Below are 22,776 nucleotides of genomic sequence, written 5' to 3'. Positions count from 1 at the left end.
TCTATGAACTATTGGTCATTTCCCACAAAAAGCAAACAGCATAAGAATGAAAAGCCTGCCTCATAGACCTCATGCTCTTGACATTTTTACAGAGGGACAGCCTTAAATGCTCACACATTTAGAAGGAACCTGCCTCAGAGTCCATGAGTCTGATAGTGGAGGCTGGGATCGGGCCAATGGAGGAGCTCCGTCCATGGACTAGTTTTTCAGCATCACCTCGAGACAGGATGTTTCTAGTTTTGTTAATATAGTGCAGGATATAGGGTTAACATGTCCATAATTGTAGTTTGTGAAGACTAAACTGCAGCTACAGGTAACAAAGTAAAAGCTTAGTGCAACAACAGTAAATACACTTTGATGATCACTGACACACGTTAGAAAACCTGTAATCACTGGAACTAAACTGAGTACACCTGGGATTTCCAGTCAGTCAGACTGCTTAAAACATAATGATGAAATTAGCCGTGAGCACCACAACTTTATCTCTGGACTGTGTCTATCTGCATGTCTGCTTCATGGCTAGACATGGGGGGATCACTGCAAGAGGAACTGAATGCATCTGATTGTGTTGACAAAGATGGAAAGGGTCCACAGGTAGATGACTCACTAAATAAAAAGCAGTGGAGACGCAGTAGCAGCAATTATCAGGAGGTAGAGAACAAGCCATAGTACCACTAATCAGAGCTGCACTGGTCATCTACTATGTACTTGTACAAACTAACACAGAAAAACTGGCAGTTAAGTACTTATCAGTGGAAATCATAGTTTCTGTGAAGCTCAGACAGTGTGAAGGACGGTTCATAACATCCACCTCGATGGACGCAGGCCAATATAAAAACCTCTGCCTGGCCTTTGTCACGTTGGTCAGATGAAACTAAAATACATTTCCATCCATCCATCATCCATCCATCCGTCCATCCATTTTCTTCCTGTTATCTGGGGTCGGGTCGTGGAGGCAGCAGATGAAGCAGGCGACACTTTCCAGCGCTTCCTGGGGGATCCCGAGGTGTTTCCAGGCCAGATGAGATATATAATCCCTCCAGTGAGTTCTGGGTCTACCCCAGGGTCTCCTCCCAGGAAGACATGTTCAGAAAACCTCCAAAGGAAGTCTCCCTGGAGGCGTCAGAATCAGATGTCCAAACCACCTCAACTGGTTCCTTTAGAGGTGAAGGAGCAGCAGCTCTACTCTGAGCTCCCTCTAGATGTCTGAGCTTCTCCCCCTATCTCTAAGGCTGAGCCCAGACACCCTACGGAGGAAGCTCATTGCAGCCGCTTGTATCCACGATCTTGTTCTTTAGGTCACTACCCAGAGCTCATAGGTGAGGGCTGGAACGTATATGGATGGTAAACTGAGAGCTTCTCCTTGCACCTACGATTACTGCTGACGCTGCACCAATCCTCCTGTCCATCTCATGCTCCATTTTCCCATCACTTGTGAACAAAATCCCAAGATACTTGAGCTCCTTCGCTTAGGGAAGCAACTCCCCCCCAACCCAGAGGGAGCAATCCACTGGTTTCCAGCAGAGAACCATGGCGTCGGACTTGGATAAATTTCTTTGGCTCAAACTGTGACCAACATGTTTAACGTGAATCTTGCCAAGACAGTAAATGCATCGTCCTGAGAGAGGTAGAGTAGAACATCTGTTTTAAAGAGAAGCTAGAGCAACACAACCCCAACAGCAAAGAGCAGCCGGGAATACAGTCTGTAAAGATAAGCAGAACACCTCTCCAGAACATCAGCATTGTCCATGCTAAGGAGGACTGAGTCTGTCATTCAAAATAAAAGTCCATATTATCATAACACCAAATACCCTGTAAAGTCATACAACTGCGAATCATTTGACATCTAATGATATTCCACAGAGGTGCACTCGCTGCTGTTTTACAGCGTGCATGTGGATTGTGCACAGGACCGGTAATTTAAAGCTTTTATTATGAATTTCCGAACAGGAAGCGCTGCACACCACTGTCGTCCCTTGACTCCGGCTGCTTCATCACGGTGGTTTTCACAACTAGCGGCTCCAAAAACCAGAATCCAGACAGGATTGTGAAAAGCAGACACCTCCGAGGGGCACGGAGACATTTCTGCCTTTAGTCCACCTTCAGCACCCGAACCCACGGCACATTCCCACCCAGAACACCGTGGGAGAGAGGTGAGCCGTCGACCGAGTCTGTTCAACCCGCTTGTCATTGATAGCTCAAGTTATTAGAGCAGCTCGGGGGTTATTATTATTTTAAAGCCTATCGCTGCTGAGAGAGCGATAGGCTTTAAATCCTCAGTTTATTCATACATGTAGAACGGGTTTTTGTTTTTTACTCTACGGAGCAGTAATTAAAGGCATGACTGAGTAAGGCCTGGAATCGTTTTTAAAGCCAGCAGTCTGGTTGGACCGAGCAGGTCGATGTTATCCAGTGGAGGTGAAGGCTGGATGGCCCGGGGTATCTGTACAGGGGCCCGGGGTGTTTTTAGAGGGGCCTGGGGTGTTTTTAGAGGGGCCCGACGTGTCTGTAGAGGGGACCAGTGAGTCTGTAGAGGGGCCTGGGGCATCTGTAGAAGTTTGCTGGGTGTCTGTAGAAGGGCCCGGTGAGTCTGTAGAGGTGCCCGGGGTGTCTGTAGAGGGGACAAATATGTCTGTAGAGGGGACAAATATGTCTGTAGAGGGGCCCAGGGTGTTTTTAGAGGGGCCCTGATAAATTCCGTGTTTATGTGCTGTTATTGTTGGCTTCCACCAGGATATAGTGCTCTTCCTATTAATGTATATATGTATAAATATATATAAATCTGTCGGTGCGGTCCAGTAACCGTCCTGTAACTCTCCCACAGGGACCTGTCCATGGCCCTCTCCCGGTACCGGGCAGCTTCAGCATCCTTCCTCACATCCTCCAAACTGACGGGATGACGGAGGGAACGGGGCCTCCTCATGTCCCACAGCGAGGAGGCGTTCGAGGGCTGCAGGAATTCCTTCAACCACAGTGACGAAGCTTGGAGGGTCGGAGTGACAACCTTTCCATCCAGGATCTGGTGGGGACATGCACTCAGAGTGGATGAATGAAACTGAGAGGGACAGTAGATTCTTCCTCCACATCCAATGAGATGAATGACTGGGTTCTGAACAAATGGGATATTCAGCTTAATGAAGTTTAAAGACAAATCCCTTTTTCTACCGACAGCTAACCTGAGTGGAACTTAAAGAGAGATGTTACCACAGCTGGAGTTTTGTGGAGGAAATCTGTTGTTTGGATATTAAATCACTGATACAACCTGCAGATGCTCTGATCTTCTGACACCATGATGGTGGGATTCACCATCACCTCATGACCTTTAGGTTCCCCTGAGGACAGCACCAGAGCATCTGGAACGCTTTGGTCCACCAGCACCATGGACTACCACAGTGAGTGCTGCTTTTGTGATGCCGAGGATGCTCACGGCTGCCCGGATGAGCTACCTCTCCACAGCATCCATGCTCCTAACCGGATTCGCCCGTCCTCGTATCGAGCCCTGAGGAGCGCTGTGTCCAGCCTGGCCCGCATCGACGACTTCTTCTGTGAGAAGATTGGTTCAGGCTTCTTTTCTGAGGTGTTCAAGGTATGTGAATGCTGTCTGCTAGTTGTCACAATATATAGTTTTATCATTTATGACTGGAACTAGTCAGGGTTAACCTCCTGGGTTAGTCCCTGTCAGCCCCGGTTACTAATTTTCAGTTTCATTATTTTCGCAGACACTACATCTGTCCAGATTAACTGATTGACAGAAATTGAACCAACAATTTTGATACATTTGACAAAACTGATTTTAGAAGCAAAGATGTACTGCTCCCACATTCTCCAATGTGAAGACTCAACATTTCTAGGTTTTGGACTATTGAGGCGCTTTTCCACTAGCACCTACTGGGCTCGACTCGGTTTAGGTCATTGTTCATTACAATTGAGTACCACCTCATCGTGGGTGGAGTCGTCACTCCGGCCGTTGTGGTCCTTGATGGACTGATGGTCACTTTTGGGCTTTTTCAGCTTCTCACGACACTGCTTCATTGTCCTGCTATATCCGTGGGTAGAGACCTCCTGATAAACTTTCTCCGTCCAGCTCCCTCTGAATTCTTTGGTCCGCCACCAAAGACAGAAAAATCTCGACCTCTTCATTTGCAAACGGTACAGGTCTGGTTGACATATTCAGATTTTGCCAAGTTCCGTGAAGAGCAATGTACACCGTTGCTGTTGCCAGGTTGTTGTTTTTTTTAAATGCTGGGTTTGGTTTTGGTGAAGGAGTCGCTCTTGTGTTTCATCACTCCCTGTCCAATCAGTGTCCTGCACTCTGTAGACGTCACATTATCGGCTCCACTCAGCTCACTGGGAACCCCGGCCCAGTAGGATCTAAAATAGTAGCTGGTACCAGGTACTACGTCCTGATGGAAAACCTCACAAACCCAGTAGAGTCGAGCCGAGTAGGTGTTGATGAAAAAGCGCCATTTGTCAGACAAAAATTTTACGTTTTTTATGACATGCCATATACAGCCAATCAGTTACTGAAAACAAATTGAAGACATTTCTATAGCATATTGACAAAACGTTTGGTAAAGTGTTGGGTGTTCAATAGACCATCTATTTCTATTGTTTATGTTTTTGGGAAAGGGCGGGAAAAATAGGATTTTTTTTTCTTCGGCCACATATTTTTTTGGCAATGCAGAGTGTAAACAGAATTGTGTTGATTGTGAATTACCTTTTCTATTATGTATTTCTTTGGAAACATATTACAGAAAAAGTACAGCGGTCCCTCGTCTATCACGGTGGTTACGTTCCAGACCCTCCTGCGATAGACGAAAATACACGACATAGCAACCCTTAAATGTTGGTCGACTCGCCCGTCTCCAGGGCTGTGGGTCAGTTGGGTTGCAATTATCTAGCGTTTTTATGCTCATGTCTTTTGCTGTCTTCCATGCTAAACATCCCCAGCAGGACAGGACAGTTTTCTGCAGGTTTTATTCACTGCTCAGCACAACAAACACGCACCGCGCTCTTACCGGCTCTCCTGAGGTACCACAATTAAATCAGCTGTACCAAAAACAATAAGGATGGAACCAGCATCTGGGACACCGAGCCTTTTTAGGCTAGAAAATGCTTATTTTACAGCAAAAACAATTAAAATAATGTAGCGATCGCAGAACCGGTAGCTATGACTGAACTGTTGTGCTGCAATGCACCATGGGAGTTCGGGGTGTTGGGGGTTTAAATGTCAATATTGTGGTTTATGTTAGTGTTCCAGTGTTATTAGTGTTTGTGTTTTATTGTGTTTTTGTGGTTTAGTCAGCCTAGTTAGTTTGGTTAGGTGTTATGTTGTCAGGATCGTGAGTATGAAGTGTAGTATGTTTGATGACTTCCTAACACGTTTTTAATATTGTTGATATCTCTGTGTCAAAATAAAAGCATCTAGCTGTTGCAAATTCCGATATAGCGGAAAATCCGCAATACCAAATGCAGTTTAAAAATCCACGATGCAGTGAGACCATGAGAAGTGAGCCGCGATATGGCAAGGGACCACTGTAATCAAAAAATCGCTGTCCATAATTCCAGGAATGGAGTCAGGAACTTGGAATGTTGTGGAGTGTTTGACACAAGGACTTCTCGTCATCACAGAAACTCATATTTAGTTTAATTTAGTTTGTTTATGAATTTTAAAGAACTTTTTAAGATCACATGAACTTAGATTTTATGCATCTTTTACCATCATACCATTGGAAACCATAGCAGATGAAACAAGATAGTATTTGTTTGTTACTTTTATCAAATTTCCAGCTACTATAACCATAGTTCCCAATAGTACAGTTTAACAGAAGCAGCCTCAACAGAGATACAACAAACAGCAGGAAATAATTCTAGTTATGTCCAGTTTTTCAGAGCTTTGTCGAGACCTGACGTTATCACCGTTGTCTGAACTGAAGATGTTTTTGTGATAATACCCGAGATGTACAGTCCTTTCTGTTTATTGAATTCACTCTAGACCACCATTCAGTGTTCTTTCTTTCATTCAAACCTTAAAACCTTTTCATGCAGTGCTGTTTTTGTTTTGAGATGCAGGAAGGTGGTAATCTAGACCAGATCATGCCCCAACCCTGCATTACTTCCCCTGGAGTGCAGCAGCTCAATCCCATTAAGTAAAGCTGCTGTATGGCTACAGAGCAGAGCTTTGTGTCTGAGTGTTTCAGTGTTGTCCTACTTGTCTACAAGAATATCCTAAAGATTGGTCATTCAAAGGAGCTCAAAGAGAACAACAGGTGACTGTGCTGTGTACATCTTTGTTGCTATCAGAAGAAGAGCCGCTCAGACAGCACCAGGGAACATGATGAGGAACTCTATCCACCCAGAACCTGTAGCCTCAGAAGGTTTACAGCAACAGTAGGATGTGGTGGTGCAGTGGGTTCGCCTCTGAGATGAGAAGAAGCAGAGGCACTGTCATAACGTTGCATGAGCTAGGTCTTTTTCTCCTGTCTTGGTACACAACATCTGAATCACTGGCATACTGTCACAGTTAATGTCGGAGTAAAACGAGGTCCATGGCTAGTTTTGACTGCTCGAGATGAAAATAGGTTTTGATAATGAATATTATTGTCAGTGCTAAAAAATGGGACTGCTTCGATCCATGACAACAAATACATCACCAGTTCATTGTCTAACGTGGCGTGTCCACTAGATGCGTTTTTCCCGCATGTAAACGCGCCGCATCTGAAAATCGCACGCATGGTGGGCGGTCACTAGCGGACCACTAGAAGTCACATGACCACGCTTTCAGCTTGACAATCCGGCGGATGTGTCAGAAAAACAAAGCGGTTCGGCCGAAAACTTTGTCTTTCGTTTTGAAAACAGTTCAGCGAAAAGTGTTTCTGAAAGCATTTGAGGCGAGAAATAAGCTGTGCAGCAGCTGAATCTGTCCGGGTTTTAGTTCAACGATGGCTGGTTTAGACGTTTGACCAAAGTTTTGTGATGCATCAGATCTCCACACTCTGCATAGAATTCGCATCAAGTAGAAGTACAGTCTACTTTATGCAAATGAGCTGCGGATCGCTCCGGGTAAACACAGCCGATCGCAGCTGGAAACGCAGCGCAACCGGACCAGCATGCAGTGCGTTTCGAGGTTGAATTTCACTCGGGATTAATAAAGTACCTACTAGGACTGGCCCAAATAGCAGTTTCTGGCCTCCGGATATTCTTTATGTTTCCTAGTGCTATTAAATGACAATCAACCATGTGGTTTAGGAAAGGAACAGTCCTTTGATGTTCTTACGTGCTAAACTGATGTCTGTAGTTTATTCAGCGCGGCTCTCAACACACTGCTTTGAAAAATGAACACTTGGGCACAGGATAATAAGTGCTGTATAAAATATGTCAGAAACCATATAGCTTAGTCTAATGTTTTGCAGATGAATTAGCGTTGCCATTCCCTCCAGCGATGGGATATGTGACATCAGACAGGTCTGGACCAGTATTAGTGCTGAAATATAGAACAAGCCTTGCTAAAATTGGTTCAGAGAAGTTGAAGTACATTACTGTTCTGTTGATATGCAGTTCGGATATCATCAGTTTTTGCTCAGCTGTGACAACACAATTCACTACTACGTTACTGTAGTGCATGTGGCTGCATCCTTATCAAGGCTGCTCTCTTTCTCGCTTTCACTTTTTGCTCTTCATCTTGTGTACAGTGTTGTGAAAATGTGGAAGGATACTTGCTAGGCCTTGACAAGTAGTAGCTGGGCTTCTTATTAGAAGAGAAATGAAAAATATTCCAAAACAAGCACCTGACTGCTTGCACGAGTTGGAAATATAATACAAATCACACATAGCTGAACAGCAGATTTAGCTGGACGGGAACATTTGAAATGCATTTCCAGCTCCAGGTTCTGCCCACGGTGCTGAGCGTCTCATCGTTGGACTCAGTCTGCCGTACCGCCTTCATCCATATCTGCTGCAGGGCCAACTCTCAGTAATGGCCCTGTGGATTTGTGCAGATCAGGAGGAGTGATGGGAAATCCAGAAAGCCTATTAGTGCTACGCTATTAATACACACACACACACACACACACACACACACACACACACACACACACACACACACACACACACACACACACACACACTGTCGGTCCAGACACTGGCTGAGCTTTGAGAGCACATACTACCAGTCAATGACCCATCCGGTCACGCACATCACCAGAGACCCACAGGTTCAGCTCATTTAGATCACCTGCAGCACCATGGTTCTTGGCTGGACTGTGTAAAGGTCAAACCCCTGCTAGCAGTTAAAGCCTTCGTTTGCAGGGAAACAAATGAAATCATTAATAAAAGCTGAGCCACACTTTACTGCTACTATTTTGTCCTGTTTATTGCAGTAGACTTAGTTTGGCCTCGAAACAGTTCTGTTAACAATGTGCAAATGTGAACTAATCTAAATTTTCTCACTTCATTTAAAATTTTCTGTTATCAGTTTGCACAAACCCAAACCCTTCTGGATGGAGTTGGATAGACTTAGAACCAATGAGAAAGGCTGCTGATGTTTCAAAGTGTCTCAGCGATGATCCACAGTCATGATATCCATCCTGCTCCATGTTAAATAATCTGCTGTGATTAGTCCAGCAGACATGACACCGGATAGAAATCTGTTTGTAATGTGATTGCATTATGCTGCTGACCAAATTAAACATAGTATGCGTTGCTGGTTCCTACCTTACTAAAGACTCTTTGCTGCGACTTGGTGATTTCCAGCTACTCTTTTTTTGTTTGTTTTGTACTCTTTATAGTTTATAGTCTTGTACTGAAGGAAACCTTGCTGAGGTTTTATTATGGGGGGTCTACAGAGAGTTCCTTGGACTTCAGGCTTTGTTTTTGTTAGAGCTGAAGATGCCTTTCACATAAGTAAAGATAATACTGAATTCCACAAGAAGAACATGATACCAACAGTGTACATGGTGGTGGTAGTGTGATGGTTTGGGGACCTGAACCATAAATGAAGAAGCCATGGATTCTGCCCTCTCTCAGAAAATTCTCCTGGTGAACATCCACCATCAGTTCATGACCTGAAGCTCAACACTAATGGCTTATGCTACATGACAGTGACCCAAAGCATACAAGCAAGTCCACCTCAGAGTGGCTCAAAAAGAACAAAATTAAGGTTCTGGAGTGGCTGAGTTAAAGTCGGGGCTTCAGTCTCATTGACTATAAAAGGGCAGTTCATGCTCTAAAACCATCTAATGTGGCCAAAATAAAACTAGTCTGCAGAGAAGAATGGACCAGATTCCTCCACGGTGACATAAAAGACTGATCACAAGCTATGGCAAATGCTAAACTGCAGTTGTTGCTGCCAAGGGACCAACCAGTGATTAGGTTCCTCCCTGTAGACTGCCTCACTGTTGTCATGTGTCAGACCTACAACAGCTGTATCCTCAGCAGACTTTACAGTGGTGTTCTTGGGATGGATGGGTGAATCGTGGGTGAAGAAAGCATAGAGGAAAGGACTTAGGACACACCCCTGAGGTGTTCCAGGGCTTAGAGTTGGGGTGGCGTCCCATCCTGACACACTGTGGCCTGTTGGTGAGGAAGTCCAGCACCCATGTGCCTAAGACAGCTGCCCAGGCCCAAGTTGCTCAGTTTGACAGTCGGTTTGTGTGGGATTATGGTGTTGAATGCCGTACTGAAATTAACAAACAGTGTTCTTACATATGTGTTGTTGTGGCCTAGATGTGTAGGTGCTGTGTGAGGAGCTGTTAGTCTGATATACAAACTGGTGTTGATTGAAATCTGGAGGGATGGCAGCTTTAATGTATGGGTGAACTAATCTCTCTATATTGTGGTGACAATGGGTGTGGGAGCAATTGGGCGTCCTCTAGTTTGCCCTGTCCTCACTGCCCGGCACTGTGGAACTCGGTTGGCATCTGACATAGAACACAGGAATAGGCAGGTCCCCAACTGGCACCATGAAGAATGTTATGCTGCCTGTAGCATGGTTCAGCATGACTGGTTTGGTGGGTCAGTAATGGTCTAGAGAGGCATATCCATGGAGGGACATGCAGACTTCTACAGGCTAGACAACGGCACTTTGACTGCTGTTAGGTAACGGGATGAAGTCCTTGGATCCATCGTCAGACCCTACGCTGGGGCAGCGGGTCCTGGGTTCCTCCTGATGCTCCGCCTCATTCAGCCTACATCCAATAGAACACCTTTGGGATGTTATGTTTCGGTCCATCCGACACCACCAGGTTGCTCCTCACACTGTCCAGGAGCTCAGTGATGCCCTGGTCCAGATCTGGGAGGAGAAACCCCAGGACACCATCCGTCGTCTCATTAGGAGCCCCGACGCTGTCAGGCTGGATACAAACACGAGGAGGCCATAAAAACTACTGAGTACCATTCTGAGTTGCTGCAATGGACTTACAGCAAGATGGACTAGCCTGCCACATCGTTACTTCACTTTGAGTTTTGGGGTGTCTTGAATTCAACCCTCTGTAGGGTGATAATTTTCATTTCCATCAAACGTTGGGGTATCCTTTCGTTCTCAACACATTATCCGGTCCTCATCAATGTAGATATCCAGCTTGTTTTTTTTCCTATTAAAATATGATGTGTTTTCAAAGTGTTCCTCAATTTTTTTTGAGCAATGTATTTTTTCACAATAGTCACACCAACTCAACTTTGATTTTGGTGACCTCCTATTGCCTTGACCGGGTGTAATTACCACCAACATGAACAACAATCTTACTGTATCTATATTTATCCTTAGCCAGCAGTTTCAGATAACATTTGATGTCACCCACACCGGTCTCAGGAATACATATAACTTTAGTCACCGGTGTCTTGAACTTCATATTTCGGACTATGGAGCTGCCAATTACCAAACTGATGGTGGGTGGTGAATCACAGGCTTTTGTTTGGGACTATGCTTCCTAAGAGCAGCCGCTGTGGGAACTGCTGGGCGACGGCTATCAGAATCTGTTCTAGGTAGGTAGGTGCTAGGTGCTAGGTAGCTTCATACCAGCTACTGGGGCCTGACTAGCTACCACAGCTAGTGAATTCTTTAATACAGTAAAGAGCCCTGCTTCCAATTCACTGAACCTCGCTTTCAGAACTATAAACTACCTTTGTTGCTGTTACTAACCCAAACCCCAAACCCCATCTTTCATTCATTTCTAAATTATTCTGAACATTCACCGACTCTTATTGCTGATTCTTAGTGTATATGAAAACACCAGGATTCTTGGTGTTTGTTTTATGTGGTAGCAGTAGAGAGGCATTTCTCCGTTTCCTGCATGTGAAACACCACATCTCATCCTTCTTCTGTGTGACTTCCTTTCTCATTGTAAATCCTCTCCTGTTGTTGTTTTCCAGGTGCAGCATCGGATCACAGGGCAGGTGATGGCGCTGAAGATGAACACGCTGGCCAGCAACAAAGCTAACATGCTACGAGAAGTGCAGCTCATGAACAGGCTTTGTCACCCCAACATACTCCGGTAAGTAGAAATGCGTTATGTGAATTAAAATCTCAGTTTTCATCTCCGTCAGTGTTGTCCAGTCAATATGCTTTTACTGCAATGCACTGGTTAGTGTTTCATTTCATGTTCTGATATGTATAAACTACGGCTGAAACAATTCCTCGAGTTATTCGAGTTATTCCATTACTAAAATTCCTTGAGGCAAAATTCTCTGAATCGAGAATTTTGTTTAATCAACTACATGCTCGACCCCAGGTCACGAAGTGGCGGATCAAGGCTGGACACAGACTTCATTAGATACAAACCGGCTCCTTAAATTTGACGGGAAGCCTCTATTTTAACCAGTGCAGCTTTTCTATTGTTCACAGCAGGAGTGCCCAACCAGTCCACGGTCTAAACGGTCGTCTAAACTAGCCGTCGGTGAACTAAAGCAAGGACAGATTCAGCTGCTGCAGCTTATTTCTTGCCTCAAATGCTTTCAGAAATACTTTTCCCTGAAGTGTTTTTGAAATAAAAGAGAAAGTTTGCAGCTGAGCCGCTGTGTTTATCTGACTCATCTGTCAGACTGTCAAGCTGAAACCTTGGTCATGTGACCACGTAGCGGCCCACTGAAGTTCAGGCGCTGTCACGTGACAATGTTGTGGTCCAGTAGTGACCCCCCACCATGTGTGTGATTTTCAGATGCAGAGCGTTTACATGCGGGAAATCGCATCTAGTGGACATGCGGCTTGAGTATTCAGACACCGTGCTGGAATTCCGGCGTGCGGTGCCAGCATTTGGCTAAAAAAACAAAACAAAAACATAGGACTATGTTGCCAATTGAGTTCATCTATCAATGAAATAAGGGGAAAGCAGCTTTTGCTCTCAAACAAACTAATATCACTAGCCAGTGGGAAGTAGAGTAGGGGCAGGTCTTGGAAAGATGTTGAGACTCAGCTGCATTTGAGTCCATACCGGCACTCAGAGAGCACAGTGTTCTGCCAAGGCTTCTCAGTCCTTGTGTAATTTCTGACTGATAAGTCAGCAGCGACCGATGCCTCTGTACTATACTATATATGTACAATACCCCTGTACTATACCCCTGTACTATACTATGTGTATATATATATATATATATATATATATATATATATATATATACACATACCCCTGTACTATACTATATATATACTATACCTCTGTAGTATACTATATATATGCTATACCTCTGTACTATACTATATATGTACTATACCTCTGTACTATACTATATATATACTATACCCCTGTACTATACTATATATGTACTGTACCACTGTACTATATATATACTATACCTCTGTAGTATACTATATATATATATATATATATATACTATACCTCTGTACTATACTATATACGTACTATACCCCTGTACTATACTATATATGTACAATACCCCTGTACCATACTATATATGTACTATACCCCTGTACTATACTATATATATACTATACCCCTGTACTATACTATATATGTACTGTACCACTGTACTATACTATATATGTACAATACCCCTGTACTATACTATATATGTACAATACCCCTGTACTATACTATATATGTACTATACCCTTGTACTATACTATATATGTACAATACCCCTGTACTATACCATATATATACTATACCCTTGTACTATACTATATATGTACAATACCCCTGTACTATACCATATATATACTATACCCTTGTACTATACTATATATGTGTCCAGGACGGTTATTTCTGTTGCACAGCACACTCACTTCCCCTTTTGATGCTGTATCACGCATGCCAAGTGCGGAATCCGATTACTCGCCAGAATAATCCATAGAATACTCGATTACTAAAATAATCAATAGCTGCAGCCCTATACAAACTAGTATAAACTTATTAATTCAGTAACTTCTCCTTTAATGGTAAAGTGGCTACCTGTAAGGTCTAGTGTAGTGAAGCTTTAGTGATGTTCAGTGTGTGTACTAAAGTTTTAACGTCTGCTCAGAGCTTCAAAAAAATCTTGGTCGACTTTAATTCTAAATCTGTTTTGCCTCAAATGTTAAAGACTCAGAACTTTAGCAGGAAAAAAAATGCTTTTAGCACCTGCTGTCAAAAAGTCCCAGTGAATATCCACAGAAGAAGCTAGTAATAATCGCCACTGGCTATAAAATGTACAGTGGATTTACTAACTTTTTAGACCCTTTCACACAAATTTGACTCTGGATGAACACATCTTCAAAGTTAACTGTAGTTCATTTGCAATATTTCACATGTCTGTGCTATCGTTAAGGAACACATGGAGATGCCATATTAGAATATTTCAGCTGTGCAGGTAGGGGGCTTTCAAATACAGATAAGTATGAAAAGTGCCAGATAGTTTTAATCCTACTTCCTCACTTCTCCTCAGGTTTCTTGGAGTTTGTGTGCATGAAGGTCAGCTCCATGCTTTGACAGAGGTAAGGCCATCATTTTATCTCACTTATGCTCACTACAATTCCTAGTTTCTAGAGCCTCTTTAAAACAATAAATCTCATTTGTCTCTCTTTTCTTTCCACCATGCAGTTTCATTCATACCACACGTTTGGTGATACTGATTGTTGCAGATAGCAATAAAAAATAAGAGACAATACCTCAAATATCACTGCATTGATCACTTCTTTTGTCCTCCCTCTTTCTGTAGTACATAAATGGAGGTAACCTGGAGCAGCTGTTGGACAGTGACCTGTATCTGTCCTGGGATGTCAGGACTGGTCTTTCTCTGGATATATCCCGTGGACTCCAGTATCTGCACAGCAAGGGTATATTCCACAGAGACCTCACCTCCAAGGTAGACAATACTAGAATCAGATCCTTGCAGAAGTATGGATTATGAGGGCTCCATCTTCTGTGTTTATTATATTTTATTTACTTTTTATTTAAACAGAAAAACAGAATTCCTACATGATGCTTAACTTCTACAGTAGTGTTTAGAGGCAGGTTTCATGTATTCCTAAGAAGAAGTGTGAATACCTTTCATATTATCGCCTGATAACACAGATGGGAAAAGCCAGATTCAGAATAAATTAGTGACAGGAAGCACCCTAAGATTTGATTGATCTGAAAGCTGTTGTCATTTCCCATGCTACTGGGGAGCAAATATACCAAGTATACAGTCAAGCTGCTGTTAATATTTATGGTAGTAAGAGAATGGGCAGCCCAGTTTTAGTTCATTGAAATGTGACCCTTTGTGCTTGTAAGGCCATGTTACAAGCATTAGCCCTTTATTCAGTCATCCAGCTATTAAATTGAACCAAAATTCAACTTTTACATGATGGGACCTTTCAAGGCTACAGTGGCTAGTGAAACACATGCAGACACACACTCATGCTGTAATACACGGAGATGTGAATGGACTTCAATTACTTCTCTGGAGACATCCACACCAGATTCTCCCTGTTTTGTTTTTTTTTAAAGCAAGCAATCAAGAGTCCCTTAAATGCAGTTTGTCAAAGTCGAAGCATACACCTTCTACTCCACAGTCTTGTACTGTCTAGTCCCATAAAGGATCCAGTGCTGTTGAGATGGTTGTTCTTCTTTCAGGTTCTGCCATTTCTGCAGGGGACTCATTTAGAGTGACAGTTTTAGGACTGTTTAATGGGGAAAATGCGAGAATTATGCATTTAAAAAACTCCTAAAAGTACCATGGAATAAGTAGTTCAGGTGACCATGCAGTGCAGTACAGTACAGGGCGTCAGTGGTGTCTATTATGATGTAGTTTCGTTCTGGTTTTAGATGACCTTCAAGTGGCAACGCAGTGTTTATCCTAACAGTCAACCAACGATCAGCCTGGCCGATTATCAGATTATGGCAGAGTTTTGTGATTATCAGTATTTATACGAACGGATTCCTAATGAAAAAAAATTCATTGACATCAAAATTTTAATTTCCATCCTACTGATTTCAAATATTGGTTATTGGTCTTGTTGATTACTAATAATTGGTATTGGGCCTGAAAAAATTTAATTGATTGGCCCCTAGTGTATGGCTTACAGTTGTAGCCTGTACCACGTTTTAGAACATTGTGCTCCTGTTTCTGATGTGACTAGAAGTCAATGATAAAATGTATTTTTGTGCTTTTAGGTGATTTTAATTGCCATTTTTACTAATAGTGATTTGTTGATCTAACTTTCCAAATGCTTCACATTGCAGAACTGTCTCGTTCGCTGTGACAACGGCACGTTCACTGCTGTGGTGGGAGACTTTGGCCTGGCAGAGAAGATCCCCGACTACAGGTCAGTGATGTGGAACCAGGAATCTTGATGTATTTTCCCCTGCTGCAGTCTTTTAACAAGATCTGCATGAGAAGATACACCCATCAGGCAGGACACTATGACCACCTGCCTGATACTGTGTTGGACTCCCTTTTGCTGCCAAAGCAACCCTGACCTGTTTAGGCATGCACTCCACTAGACCCTGAAGGTGTGCTGGGGTACCTGGACTCCACTAGACCCCTGAAGGTGTGCTGGGGTACCTGGACTCCACTAGACCCCTGAAGGTGTGCTGGAGAATCTGGACTCCACTAGACCCTGAAGGTGTGCTGGGGTACCTGGACTCCACTAGACCCCTGAAGGTGTGCTGGAGAATCTGGACTCCACTAGACCCTGAAGGTGTGCTGGGGTATCTGGACTCCACTAGACCCCTGAAGGTGTGCTGGGGTACCTGGACTCCACTAGACCCCTGAAGGTGTGCTGGGGAATCTGGACTCCACTAGACTCTGAAGGTGTGCTGGGGTATCTGGACTCCACTAGACCCCTGAAGGTGTGCTGGGGTACCTGGACTCCACTAGACCCTGAAGGTGTGCTGGGGAATCTGGACTCCACTAGACCCTGAAGGTGTGCTGGGGAATCTGGACTCCACTAGACCCTGAAGGTGTGCTGGGGAATCTGGACTCCACTAGACCCTGAAGGTGTGCTGGGGAATCTGGACTCCACTAGACCCTGAAGGTGTGCTGGGGAATCTGGACTCCACTAGACCCTGAAGGTGTGCTGGGGAATCTGGACTCCACTAGACCCTGAAGGTGTGCTGGGGAATCTGGACTCCACTAGACCCCTGAAGGTGTGCTGGGTATTCTGGACCAAGATGTCAGCAGCATATCCTTTAAGTCCTGGAATTTGCGACATCGAGCCTCCATGGATCGGACTTGTTTGTCCAGCACATCCAACAGATGCTGGATTGGATTGAGATCTGGGGAATTTGAGGACCAAGTCAACACCTCAAACTGGTTGTTGTGCTTCTCAAACCATTCCTGAACTATTTTTGCTTTGTGGCGCATTATCCCGCTGAAAGAGGCCACAGCCATCAGGGAATACATTTCCATGAAAGGGTGTACATGGTCTGCAACAATGCTTAGGTAGGAGGTACACGTCAAAGTAACATCCACGTGGATGGAGGACCCGAGGTTTCCTAGCAGAACGTTGCCCAAAGCATCACACTGCCTCCACCGGCTGGCCTTCTTCCCATAATGCATCCTGGTTTCATGTGTTCTCCAGGTAAATGACGCACCTGGCCATCCACGTGATGTAAAAAACCATGATCCATCAGACCAGGCCACCTTCTTCCATTGCTCCGTGGTCCAGTTCTGATGTTCACACGTCCATTGTTGGTGCTTTTGGCGGTGCACAGGGGTCAGCATGGACACCCTGACTGGCCTGCAGCCCCATAAACAACAAACTGTGTATTCTGACACCTTTCTATCAGCACCAGCATCAACTTCTACAGCAGTTTGAGCAACAGTAGCTCATCTGTTGGATCAGACCAGCCTTCGCTCCCCACGTACATCAGTGAGCCTTGGCCGTCCATGACCCTGTCCCTGGTTCACCACTGTTCCTTCCTTGGACCACTTGTGATAGATCCTGACCACTGCAGACCATGGACACCCCACAAGAGCTGCAGTTCTGGAGAAGCTTTGACCCAGTCCTCTGGCATCATAATTTGTCAAACTCACTCAAATCCTTACGTTTGCCCATTTTTCCTGCTTCTAACATCAACTTTGAGGACAAAACGTCCACCTGCTGCCTAATATATCCAACCCACTAACAGGTTCCATGATGAAGAGATAATCAGTGTTATTCACTTCACCTGGCAGTGGTCATGATGTTATGTCTGATGGGTGGATATAGTCTGCATTTCCTTACCTAGAAAACATTTTGTTCCAGCTCTATTCCATTACGATCACATCTGGCAGAGACTGCGTAATTACCATTAATCTAACAAGAGATCGTGTACCTTAAGCAGAAGAGACAAAGAATGAAGTGTTTTGAGCTGACAGTTGAGCAATTTTTACAAAAAATGGTGTGAAAGTAAAACAGTAAACAGTTTCTATGTATTACAGTAAAAGAGGTTGTTTCTGTGTGAAGCCCCAGCATTTAACTGATCTCAGCGTATGTTTATTGCTTTATGTGCAAAGCCAGTTTTTTACTCAACACCAAAGAGGGTTTTATTCATTCACTGGTAGTACAGTTTCTGTTAATTTTTTAATAGTTCTTTCATTTATGACATGAATATTAGAAGACTGGCATTTTGTCAATTTTGCAAAGCATGAAAAAAAACCCTCAACAACAATAAAGGCCAAAAAAGACATGTTCTAGAGCTGGTGCTTTAGATTGCATTGATTGTATGGTTGTATTTCTTTTAGATCATTTATGTGAAAAATATTCTAATTATGGTCATAGGAAGTGAGAACATGACTTTATGTGTTTCTTGGGGTTTTTTGCAGCGACGGTGTGGAGAAGCAGCCTCTGGCCATCGTGGGTTCTCCCTACTGGATGGCACCGGAGGTTCTGAGGGGAGAGCTGTATGATGAGAAGGTAAAACCACTTCACCAGCTCATGTAAATATAGGGCAACTTTTCATAAAACAATCAACTCTTCATCTTACAATGGGAAAGCTTCAGTCTTTATTATACAGGGCGTTATTGATGGGAATAAAGGTCATTCATACTTTGACCCACCGATGTTGCACAGCTCCATAATGTTTGGTTGTTCATCATCATGAAGTGGTTGCAGTTGGATGCCCTTTGTGTCCGTTTATTAATTTCTTGTATTATTTTTAGTAAATACAGAAATATCAGTCATAGAGCACAGAGTCACTTGAAAGGTTGCCACAGCTTATGGGAATGCTTTAGACACGATGGACCTCATAAATATTTGGACATTCAGACGATTTTCAGCATTTCTTCTCTGTAAAACACCACAATGAATTTAAAATTAAACAATCAAGATGTGCTTGAAGAACCCATAGACATCACCAGGTGCTGGATTTGGTCCCTGGTGATGTTCTACCAGACCTCTACTGCTGCTGTCTTCACTTCCTGCTAGTTCTTGGAACATCTTCCCTTCAGTTCTGTCTTCAGCAAGTGAAATGCAGCTCAGTCGGATTCAGGTCAGGTGATAGACTTGGCCATTGGAGAACCTTCCACTTCTCTACTCGTTACTCATTGGTTGCTTTCTCAGAATGCTTCAGGTCATTGTCCATCTGCACCATGAAGAACCATCCAATGAATTCTGAAGCATCTGGCTGAATATGAGCAGATAATATTGCTTCAGAATTCTTCCTGCTGCTTCTGTCAGCGGTCACATCATCAATAAATGTCAGAGAACCAGTTCCATTGGCAGCCATACATGACCACCCCATGATACTACCACCACCATGCTTCACTGATGAGGAGGCCACGATACTACCACCACCATGCTTCACTGATGAGGAGGCCATGATACTACCACCACCATGCCTCACTGATGGGGAGGCCATGATACTACCACCACCATGCTTCACTGATGGGGTGGCCATGATACTACCACCACAATGCTTCACTGATGAGGAGGCCACGATACTACCACCACCATGCTTCACTGATGAGGAGGCCATGATACTACCACCACCATGCTTCACTGATAAGGAGGCCATGATACTACCACCATGCTTCACTGATGAAGAGGCCATGATACTACCACCACCATGCTTCACTGATGAGGAGGCCACGATACTACCACCACCATGCTTCACTGATGGGGAGGCCATGATACTACCACCACCATGCTTCACTGATGGGAGGCCATGATACTACCACCACCATGCTTCACTGATGAGGAGGCCATGATACTACCACCACCATGCTTCACTGACGAGCCGGTATCTTTGGATGTTGAACAGTTCTTTCTCTTCTCCAGACTTTTATCTTCCCATCATTCTGGTCCAAGTTGATCTTTGTCTCATCCATCCGTAGGATGTTGTTCCAGAACTTCACAGACTATTTTAGATGTTTTTTTTGGTAAACTAATCTGGCCTTCCTGTTTTTGAGGCTCACCAATGGTTTCCACCTTGCGGTGAACCCTCTGTAGTCACTCTGGTGAAGTCTTCTCTTAGTTGTTGACTTTTACCTCCTGGAGAGTCTTCTGGATCTGGCCAACTGTTGTGAAGGGTTTTTCTTGACCAGGGAAAGGATTCTTCTGTCATCCACCACACTTTCTTTTGACGTTGCTGAGTTCACCAGGTTGTTCTTTCTTTTTTCTAAGACTGTATCAAACAGGGGTTGCCCCGGTAGCTCAACAGGTTGAGTGGGCAACCCATAAACAAGGCCTATAGTCCCCGACGCAGCGGCCATGGATTCAAATCCAGCCCATGGCCCTTTGCTACAGGTCCTATCCCCCATTCTTCTCCCTACTTTCCTGTCAATAAAGCCAAAAGGCAAAAAAAATAATAATATTAAAGAATGTACCAAACAGTTGATTTGGCCTCATCTAATGTTCCTGCTCTCTCTGATGGGTTTGTTTTGGTTTTTCAGCCTAATGACGGCTTCCTTCACTGATCGTGATGCTCTTTGGACTTCATATTGAGAGTTGACCTCATCAGATTCCAAATGCAAATGCCACACCTGAAATGAGCTCTAGACCTTTTATCTGCTCCTTGTAAATAAATAATGAGGGAATAACACACCTGGAGCTGGAACAGCTGGGCAGCCAATTATCTTATTACTTTTGGTCGCTTATAAAGATAGAAGGCACATCTAAAATGTGTTGTAATTCCTACAGCGTTCACCTGAGTTGGATGTAAATATCCTCAAATTAAAGCTGAAAGTCTGCACTTCAAGCACATCTTGATTGTTTCATTTCAAATCCATTGTGGTGGTGTACAGAGAACAAATGTTGAAAATTGTGTCCATGTCCAAATATTTATGGATCTGACTGTGTGGCATGCAATATTTGGCCAGCAGCTTTAACTAAACATTATTAGTATTGGTTTTGCCCCAACAAGTGTATTCATGATCAAAGCTCAGCTCACCTACACCGTCCCTCCTCTGCTCAGGTGGATGTGTTTGCGTATGGCATCATCCTGTGTGAGATCATCGCCCGGATTGAAGCTGATCCTGACTTCTTACCCAGGACAGAGGTAGGTAGGGCTGTTTGTCTGTGTGAGTACGTGTACTGGTCATATTGTGAGGACATAAATCTGGTCACAGTTGCACAGTTGCACACCATTCAGTTTTAGGGTAAAGGCTTGATTCTTTGAGTTGAAGTAAAGCCCAAGCTGGGATTATAGCACACAGACATCTGTTCTTGCTTGTGCCATTTTCTGTTCTGCTTGGAGTCACTGCACAGACAGTCCAATGCAAATTTTGGGCTGTATTCAAACATCAGCAGAAGGATCTGAGTGACCACATGACCAAATTTGCATTAGTTGGAACTGAGTGCACCTTCCTGTACTGACACATGTGGTTCAACACTGGCCTTAGGGTGATGTTAGATTACGGTTATGATGAAGGTAGAGTTGGAATGTTAATGATTACTCATTCATTGATTCATTCTTAATAATTAACCTGTTAAAATATAATAACCAATAGGAGAGAAGACATGCACGTCAGAAAATGTATTGTGGATTAGCTGTAGTACCTTCTGTCCAACACTGTAGCAACTCAAGAGGCAATCACCCCGACTTCCACCAGTGGGAAAGTCATGTGATCCATATTAGGCCACGTATCAGCTACAAAGTTCATGCTGTGTTATCGATAAAGCGGTTGTCGATTGGTAAGGCTGCCAACTGTCAGATATTCAAAATTTGCATCCTTAGTTGGGTTGAAATGGTTCCTTGAGTTATTCGAGTAATTCAATTACTAAAATTCCTCGAGGCAAAATTCTCTGAATCGAGGTTTCGTTTAATCAACTACATGGTCGACCCCAGGTCACGAAGTGGCAGATCGAGGCTGGACCCAGACTTCATTAAATACAAACCGGGTCCTTAAATTTGACGGGAGGCTTCTAGTTTAACCAGTGCAGCTTTTCTATTGTTTACGGCAGGAGTGTCCAACCAGTCCACGGTCTAAACAGTCGTCTAAACTAGCCATCGGTGAACTAAAACCAGGACAGATTCATCTGCTGCACAGATTATTTCTCACCTCAAATGCTTTCAGAAATACTTTTCCCTGAAGTGTTTTTGAAATAAAAGAGAAAGTTTGCGGCCGGGCCACTGTGTTTATCTGACTCATCTGTCGGACTGTCAAGCTGAAAGCTCGGCCACATGACCATGTAGCGGCCCGCTAGTGACTGACCACCATGCGTGCGATTTTCAGATGCGGCGCGTTTACATGCGGGAAAAATGCATTTAGTGGACACGTACCTTCACTGGATGTTTTCTGTAAGTTTTCAGGCACCGTGCCAGAATTCCGGCGCGAGGCGCCAACATTTAGCTAAAAAAAAAAGATAGGACTACATTGCCAATCTACCAGTGGAATGAGGGGAACGCAGCTTTTGCTCTCAACCAAACTAATATCACTAGCCAATGGGAAGTAGAGTAGGGGCGAGTCTTAGAAAGACTTTGAGATCCAGCTACATTGGAGTCCATACCGGCACTCAGAGAGCGCAGTGTTCCACCTAGGCTTCTCAGTCATTGTGTAATTTCCAACTATATATGTACAATAAAACTGTACTATACTATATATGTACAATGCCACTATACTATACTATAGCCTGTATGTGTCCAGGACGGTTATTTCTGTTGCACAGCGCACTCATTTACACTTTTGATGCTGTAACTTGCATGCCTAGTGTGGAATCCGATTACTCACCAGAATAATTGATAGAATATTCGATTACTAAAATAATGGGTAGCTGCAGCCCTGGTCTCTAGTTTAGAGTGAGGTTAGGTTCAGGTCCAGTTAGTTTTGGTCAGGAGTGATTCTGTTGTGTAATGATGTCAAGGAGTGGATGAGGAGTAGATGCTGATCCAGATAGAGCTACTCTTTAGTCTGCAATGAGAGTACAGTCTTTACTGAAGG

At 43.8% G+C, this 22,776-nt stretch overlaps 1 protein-coding gene across 1 annotated transcript in view; it reads left to right on the top strand.

Moving 5' to 3' along the window:
* Positions 1 to 1,964: 1,964 nt before the first annotated feature.
* The window catches only part of LOC111568505 (dual specificity testis-specific protein kinase 2-like), a 26,640-nt gene continuing 5,828 nt past the window's right edge, over positions 1,965 to 22,776 (top strand). Inside the window, exons 1-8 of the mRNA XM_023270187.3 lie at positions 1,965 to 2,153; positions 2,825 to 3,586; positions 11,368 to 11,489; positions 13,876 to 13,924; positions 14,149 to 14,295; positions 15,657 to 15,739; positions 18,223 to 18,313; positions 20,811 to 20,894. Of these exons, the coding sequence (XP_023125955.1) occupies positions 3,380 to 3,586; positions 11,368 to 11,489; positions 13,876 to 13,924; positions 14,149 to 14,295; positions 15,657 to 15,739; positions 18,223 to 18,313; positions 20,811 to 20,894 (783 nt within the window). The 5' untranslated portion in view covers positions 1,965 to 2,153; positions 2,825 to 3,379. The remainder of the gene's footprint in view (positions 2,154 to 2,824; positions 3,587 to 11,367; positions 11,490 to 13,875; positions 13,925 to 14,148; positions 14,296 to 15,656; positions 15,740 to 18,222; positions 18,314 to 20,810; positions 20,895 to 22,776) is intronic.

Source organism: Amphiprion ocellaris, chromosome 4, assembly GCF_022539595.1.
Source record: "Amphiprion ocellaris isolate individual 3 ecotype Okinawa chromosome 4, ASM2253959v1, whole genome shotgun sequence".
Taxonomy (NCBI): domain Eukaryota; kingdom Metazoa; phylum Chordata; class Actinopteri; family Pomacentridae; genus Amphiprion; species Amphiprion ocellaris.
The sequence above is the reverse complement of the archived record's forward strand: the minus strand, read 5'-3'. Positions and strand labels throughout refer to the sequence as shown.